A 7,335-nucleotide genomic window follows, 5' to 3' on the forward strand; every position below is an offset into this window, starting at 1 on the left:
TATATAAATGTTTTTTAAAATACTCATATCTTCTATAAACCGTAACTCCAAATTTAACATGTTATATATGGAATTTGATTAAAAAAATATCGAATCTAAATATGATGTTATTTTACTTGTTAACCATTCAAAAAAATATTATCTAGGGTGCAATCTTAATCAACAGTGCATTATCCGTCTTTCTTTCATATCTGTACTGATCCGGTTTGTGGATGAACATCTCAGCAAAATCAGGATTGGCGATAAAAATAAACACACCTGCTGTTATTTTGGTGGTGGTGGTATCACTGAACCGTAAACAATAGATCTCCATAACAATGTCGACAGAGTGCATTCTGATAGTAAGTCATCATAATGATATATAAACAAATCATAACCATCAAATAATCTTCTTATAATTGATGTGATGGTGAATACAACATTTTGTTGGATATAGATGGTTAAAGACACATAAGCATGTATGGTTTAGAAATATACATTTACATTCTTGTCATAAATTACTGGGAACACTAATTTACTATCAATAAACCATAAGCAATAGGTCTCTAAAATATGTCAAAACAGTGCACTCCTATAATAAGTTATGATAGGGGTATAGGTATATAAACAAAACATAACCATTAAATCACCGTCATATAATTGATGTAATGGTGAATAAATACATTTTTGTTTGATATAGATGATAAAAGACACATAAGAATGTATTGTTTAGAAATAGTATACATTTACATTCTTGACATAAATTACTATCAACACTAATTTAGTCATCTCTCTTAAATAAATAATACAAACTGAGATTCGCAGCACATGCATAAAGGCAGTAACCGGTACATCGTGCCACCAACGACTGCGCGGATCATGCACCGCCATTGCAAGGATTTTATTACTCCACACAAACAATAATAATTAGTCAAACACAGTAATTGACCAATGCTCTTATTGCACGATCTCCTCCCCATCGATGATCTCTGCGGTTGTTTTCTTTATGAGCTCCCAGGCGCTTCTCACGTGCCGATCCTCCTGCAGCGACGAGCCCACCGCGAACCGTAGAACGAATCTGTTGCCAACCAAGGTGTGCGCCAGGTAGACCTTCCCGGACATGTTGAGCCGGTTAATCAGCACACGGTTCACCTCATCGGTGGCTTCCTCCGTCATGGCTCCTCTTGCTCTGATCCTGAAGCATACGAGGGCGAAGTTCCTCGGCACTACAATCTCAAACCGGCCATCGGCACGTACAAGGTCCTCAAACGCCTTGGCCATCGCGACATCGCTTCGGATGTGCCGTTGAAGCTGGGCGGTGCCATAGGTGCGCATCACCATCCAAAGCTTGAGCCCTCGGAAGCGGCGGCCCACCCCAACTTGCATATCCTTGAGATCAATGACCTCGCCAGACTCAGTAGCGTCATTCTTGAGGTATTCCGGGTTCGTCTCCAGTGCGTCAGTGAGGTGGTTCGTGTCGCGCACCCACAAGCATGTGCAGTCAAGGCAGGTGAGCAGCCACTTGTGCGGGCTCATGCTGATGGAGTCCACGCGCTCAACACCGTCGATGTGGTGCCGAAACTCCGGACAGATACATGCGCTGCCAGCATAGGCAGCATCGACATGGACCCGTGCATTAAACATGGCCGCGACAGCGGCCACTGCGCTCACTGGGTCCACGGCGTTGGATGATGTGGTGCCAACAGTGGCACAGATGTACGTTGGCACGAGACCAGCATCGAAGTCAAGCTGCATGACCTCGAGCAACTTCGCCGGGTCGAGCCCGTAGTCCGTCTCCGGCCCGGTGGGAATGGATCGGAGGTTGGCAGGGTCGAAGCCGGCAAGGCGGCATGCCTTGAAGAATGTGGAGTGTGTCTGGTCGGTAGCGTACACCGTGAGCCTTGTGATGTAGGACATGCCATTGGAGGCAATCCGACGCAGCGCCGCGTCACGCGCAGCAACAAGCGTGACGAGCATGGCTTCGCTAGTGGTCCCGAGGATGACACCGCCGCCGGTGCCACGCCCCACACTGGTGCAGTTCATGAAGCTGGTTGGCAGGCGCAGGAGCTGGGCGAGCCAGTCGAGCACGAGCACCTCCATCTCGGTGGCTGCGGGAGCTGCCTGCCACGTGAACCCTACGGTGTTCATGGCCGAAGCGATCAGCTCCCCCGCGATGGCTGCGGCGCTGTTGGTGGACGGGAAAAACGCGAAGAAACTGGGGCTAGCCCAGTGCGTCATCCCGGGGACGACGGATGTCCTCAGCTCCTTCATGGTGACGTCGAAGGGAGCCGAGTGTTCTGGCGGGGATGCCCTCAGCTCGTCCCGTAGGTAGCCGGGTTTCACGTCGGGGAGAACCGGCATGGACTCGACGCTGGTGTAGTAATCCGTGATGAAGTCGGCAGCCTTGTAGAGGTATGCGCGCACGTCTTCTGGGTTGAGCGGCTGGAAGCTGCTGCCTTGGACGCAGGCGTGGAACGAAGGGGAAGCGGAGGCCGCGGGGTCCATCTCAGGGAGGGATCAAATTAAGTTGTTGACTTGTGGCGCGTGCTTTTCGATCAGGAGGAAGACGCTAGCCACTGGAGATACGGAGGGGATGTGGGAAGGCTTTATATAGCAGGAGTATATGGGACGCGGGATGGAAGCGGCGTGGCGGGATGGAAATGTTGCTGATCGAAACAGGGTTTGGGACCAAAAGACGCCGGGTAAAATCTGTTGCTACGCATATTCGTGAACAGACAACGGAGCTCTTGGAATTTACCACGACTTGTAACTATCACCGCGAAGTAAGGTTTTGTAACGGCTGGTTCCTGGAGGCAGAAACATACGTGCAACCTCCTCCAGCAATCGTATCAACTCAAATCCAAGCAGTACGTACAACACACGCCTTCTTCCATTTTGCAATCAAATCAGTCGCCGTCGAAGAAATTGATCCGATCGAGCTGTGTTTAGGTGCGAGTTTCCGGCCGATCGTAGCCAGTCACCACGATTAAAACAGAAACAAGTACTAAGTAGGAGATCCAAGCACTACAACAGACGCCTTCCCTTTGGGCATCCTCCACTTCCCGGCTGTCGATACAGCAAGGTAAAGGTGCGGCGTACATGCATTTTCGCGGCTTACGATCAGGTCCTCGCCCACACAGGAGCATCCATCTTTTTTGTTTCAACAAATGACCTACAACTTCACCCGCAATAAAAAAGACCTATAACCTCATTCAAACTAGACAAAAACTATAGGTATGATGCTTCGAATCATAGATCCAAGAATTTACAAAATACTCCTATAACTAAGAATTACAATGAAATTTCTCAGAATCATCTTCTAAATGGTATCAATCTTTGCAACATGAAATGATGTCAAGGCTTAAAGAGATTACAGTCAGATCGAAGCAGCGATACCGCCACTCATACACCATCACAAACTTGACTACATTCATAGGTTTCAGAAACCTTCTTGAGTTCCCCATCAAAAATGATGGGAAGCCGTAATCACTGAACGTACGTAGACAAGGGACACTCCCCTATAAGTATAGGTCGTCGAGCTACAAGATCTTCAATAGAACGCTAATGCATGACTCCAGAGTCGCAATGGATTGCACCAACAAAAAAGGTCGAAAAACACTGACAGAAACTCGTCAGATCCATATGAACGAATCTGCAATGACATAGGCCTAAAATATTCAAGGTTGGTGAAACCAAACTTGTTGAGACACAAACTCTCTGGCTCCGTGACACCGCCAAATAAAACTTCGCCACAGCAGGAGAAGAACCATAGTGCCTTTATTCTCGCTAGCATCACACCCAAAGCACCAATGAGACCACACTAATAACACTGATGAATACGCCTAGAAAGATGCAAGCTTCCCATTACCTTGCAGCATTCTGTCCGGAGGCGAGGGGAACCAACGAAAATTCGTGGCGGCTAACTTGTGGATACCCAAGCCTCTCATCCCTGGCATCTCTTTTTGTCTGCTACAGAAGCATCCATCTGTCTCAGCACAAGACCAGTGATGCCTATCTTAGTCTGTGACATCGCTCCTTCTCCGGGCATCGTTGTTGCAGGTCGCGACACCACGCTCGGGATGCTCCGGGGGAAATGTCGGATCGAACGAAGATGACATCTTCAATGCCGTTCTCCCTCTCGGGTACCGGTAAGCCCTGCAATCGAGGTAGATACAAGAGACTAATAGTTCCACAAAAATATAAAATAAAATCATACCGTCAATTCCGTCTTGCGCATACACATGGCTATTAGTCACATGTCACGAATGAATAACGAGCATATGTCATTTTATTAAAATTTACTTCAAGATGAGTGATTGATAGTCTAACAATATCGCTGATTGCGAGGGAACGTCAATTATAAAAAATGGATCTGATGGAGATGGATATGGAAATGTGATGTTGATGATGAATTTACTTGAAGATGAATGATTCGTAGTCTTACAATATCGCTAAATGTGATCGAATCACGATTATTATAAAAAAGATCATATTAGGGAGACAGATATGGAAATTAGATATTGATGACGTCAATGTGGAGGTTGGTGATGGATGAATATCACATCTTCTCTTGCTCTCCTCTATAGGGTTTTGGGGCTCCTCTATTGCAACGATGGCGTCATAGAAACGATGGCGTGTGGTACGACCATGTGTCTTCTTCTCTTTTTTTGAACTCTGGTGCGCACCAGATTATATGAAAATAATCGTCTCATGTCATATATCTCATATATGACTTGATTTTCCACCTAAAAACACTAATTTATGTAAGGAATAAAATAAATAAGGACATATGCAAATACTTCCATTAACTTATTAGTCATTAGTGGGCATATCGAAGGGATCATCGCAGAAAAATATGAGAATATCTGGTGTAAACATATATATGCTTAAACTCAGCAGGTAGTCCCGCCTGACCTGGCGTCGCGGTCGAAGCGACGTGCGCTTCGTTTGATGGGTCGTTCTGAGGCCATAATGCGGGCTGCGAGTCGGATGCACTGCGTTGATAAAACGAGGACCCCTACCATGCGATGTGTCCTGCGGGGTACGCCGGCAGCCCGATCTTCGGTCCACCGCCCCTTGCGAGACGAGGGAGCGGATGCCGCGTCCCGATTCCCGATGAGGTAAAATGAGTGCAAAAACAACTCATCTGATGCCATCCTGTATTCTGCCCTCAGTACTTTCCGGCTGCCTCCTTTCCCGCATGGCCGCCGCCTTCTGCAGACTTATCTGGTGCCCGCATGCATTGTAGGGTAATGCGACAGAAAACAAAAAATTTCCGACCTACGCACCAGCCCAGGACCACTATGGAGACTGCATACATGGTTTGATCTTTTCGTTACCGACTCGTAGCGCAGGGGGAAGTAGAGTCGATGACGATCGGCGGTGCAGATCCCCGCAGCTAGGATTTACAACCTCCCAACCGCGAGGATGTATACCCTCATCTGCTCCTCAGACAGACCTCTGGGAGGCGGTCGAACAGCCCCCCGGACGGTGTCGCGGACAGCCCTTTGGGAGGACCTTTGAAACTCGAATAGTCACTCGGACAGCCCTTCGGGAGGACCTTCGAAACTCGGACGGTCACACGGACAGCCCTTCGGGAGGCACTCACGAACTAAGACCGAAACTATGATCTCTCTACAGAGTTGCACACATACGGTGTCATCTATCCAGCAGGGCTTCGCCGTCCAGAACTAGTTCCTGCCGGAACCCAGACAGCCTTACGGCTCTACGAAACTATTTCGCTGGGAGGGAGAGAGAAGCCAGATCACGCATGGCACTTGTATGTGAGAAAAAGTGAGTGTGGAGGGCTGCCCCTCCACCTCTATTTATGGGAAATCCCAAGGGGTAGGGTAGTTTAACACAAAAACCCAAAATGCACATGAATGAAGTCCTTCCTCAAGGGCATAAGAGTGAAACCAAGGAACAAGAGGGGCTCCAAGGTGGAGCCCCAAGTGTGGCCGGCGACACCCCTTGGGGGGCCCCCATGAGGGACTCCCAATCCATCCATGTCATCCCTAGATCTTTTGGGCAAAGCCCCAAAAGGTGGCTTTCCATACAATATCCCAAAAAGCACTTTCACTATTCACGACGACATGTTTCAGCGTCCGTTCGAACTGAAAATATTTATGTGGGCTTAGAACATTTCCAGTACCCACCACAATAATTTTCAACGCGTTCTGGAACAATTCCAGTTTAGTGATTTTCATCTGCTAAAAGCATCTGAACCGGTTCCTGTAGCTCCGGAACATTTCCGGTTTTTATTTCTGAAAATTTCAAAAAGTTTCCTGAATGATTCTGGCACCCTCCAAGAATTATCAGGCATGTGCCGAAACCATTATGACTTAATGGCATACCTTGAAACAACTATTTCGGTTTCACCGAAACTCATCCAGTGACCTCTCTCTGCGGAACTTTTCCGCTGTCCAAAACTTTTCGGTGTCCGAAACTTTTTCGATGATTTTCTCTCAGACTCCTTGTCTAGTATTCAGCAGATAGATGACCCTTAAGCATGTGACTCTATAAGTTCGGTGAAGTATAGACATGACCCGGAACCCCTTCCGATCAATGATCAACATCGCAGCCGTGGACACCCATATTGACCCCTATACCCACACGAATGTATATTCGAGTGAACCTCCAGTTGTCGTGTGCTATTCCTGTTGCTTCGTGATATGTTACAAAACCCCCGAGGTGAGATTTATTGCATGCCCATGGACGAACAATTTGTCCACCATGCAAGTTACCTCGTTACCGGTTTTGTTCTCTTTTCTCGTTTCCGTGTTCCGGTATCCCAGTGATCAAATCACACTGTGTCTGGACAGACGATGATGGATACCGTAATACCGAGAGGGCCCGAGAATATCTCTCCATCGTCGGAGGAGAAAAATCCCAATCTTGAGCTATCAAGTTACTTGACACACTTTTCCATGAACCCGTAAGCCGCCGTAATAGCCACCCATTTACGGATGACGTTTAACAAACCCCAAAGTTCATGAAGCAAGCATGATGAAACTCGATACTCTCATGGTCTAAGGAATCATGCAAACGTTAACCATCTCTGTGTTATGTACCATTAACTTGTGACGAATGAATCTCTTAGCATAACATCATGTCGGGTCGATTCAACACAAATGTTCTCTTAACATTGTGCCCTCAAGGTTGCTGACATAGACATGCCCATGATCAGGAAAACAGAACCATCATGCAATACTTGAGCTAGTCTTAGAGGCCAGACTAGGAATACATTTTACCGTTTATTATTCCACACGTGCATATGAGTCTTCCTCTGAGCCTCGTGGTTATTGCAGACTCAAGAACCATAGCAGTTATAGCATGGAACATAAACATAATTATGAA

At 47.1% G+C, this 7,335-nt stretch overlaps 1 protein-coding gene across 1 annotated transcript; it reads right to left on the reverse strand.

Moving 5' to 3' along the window:
• Positions 1-725: 725 nt before the first annotated feature.
• Positions 726-2,509, reverse strand: LOC109756139 (tryptophan decarboxylase 1-like). The gene has a single exon (XM_020315010.3). It carries the CDS (start codon positions 2,482-2,484, stop codon positions 937-939), a length of 1,548 nt encoding a protein of 515 aa, XP_020170599.1. The 5' UTR covers positions 2,485-2,509; the 3' UTR covers positions 726-936.
• Positions 2,510-7,335: the final 4,826 nt, after the last annotated feature.

Source organism: Aegilops tauschii, chromosome 1, assembly GCF_002575655.3.
Source record: "Aegilops tauschii subsp. strangulata cultivar AL8/78 chromosome 1, Aet v6.0, whole genome shotgun sequence".
NCBI classification, from domain to species: Eukaryota; Viridiplantae; Streptophyta; class Magnoliopsida; order Poales; family Poaceae; genus Aegilops; species Aegilops tauschii.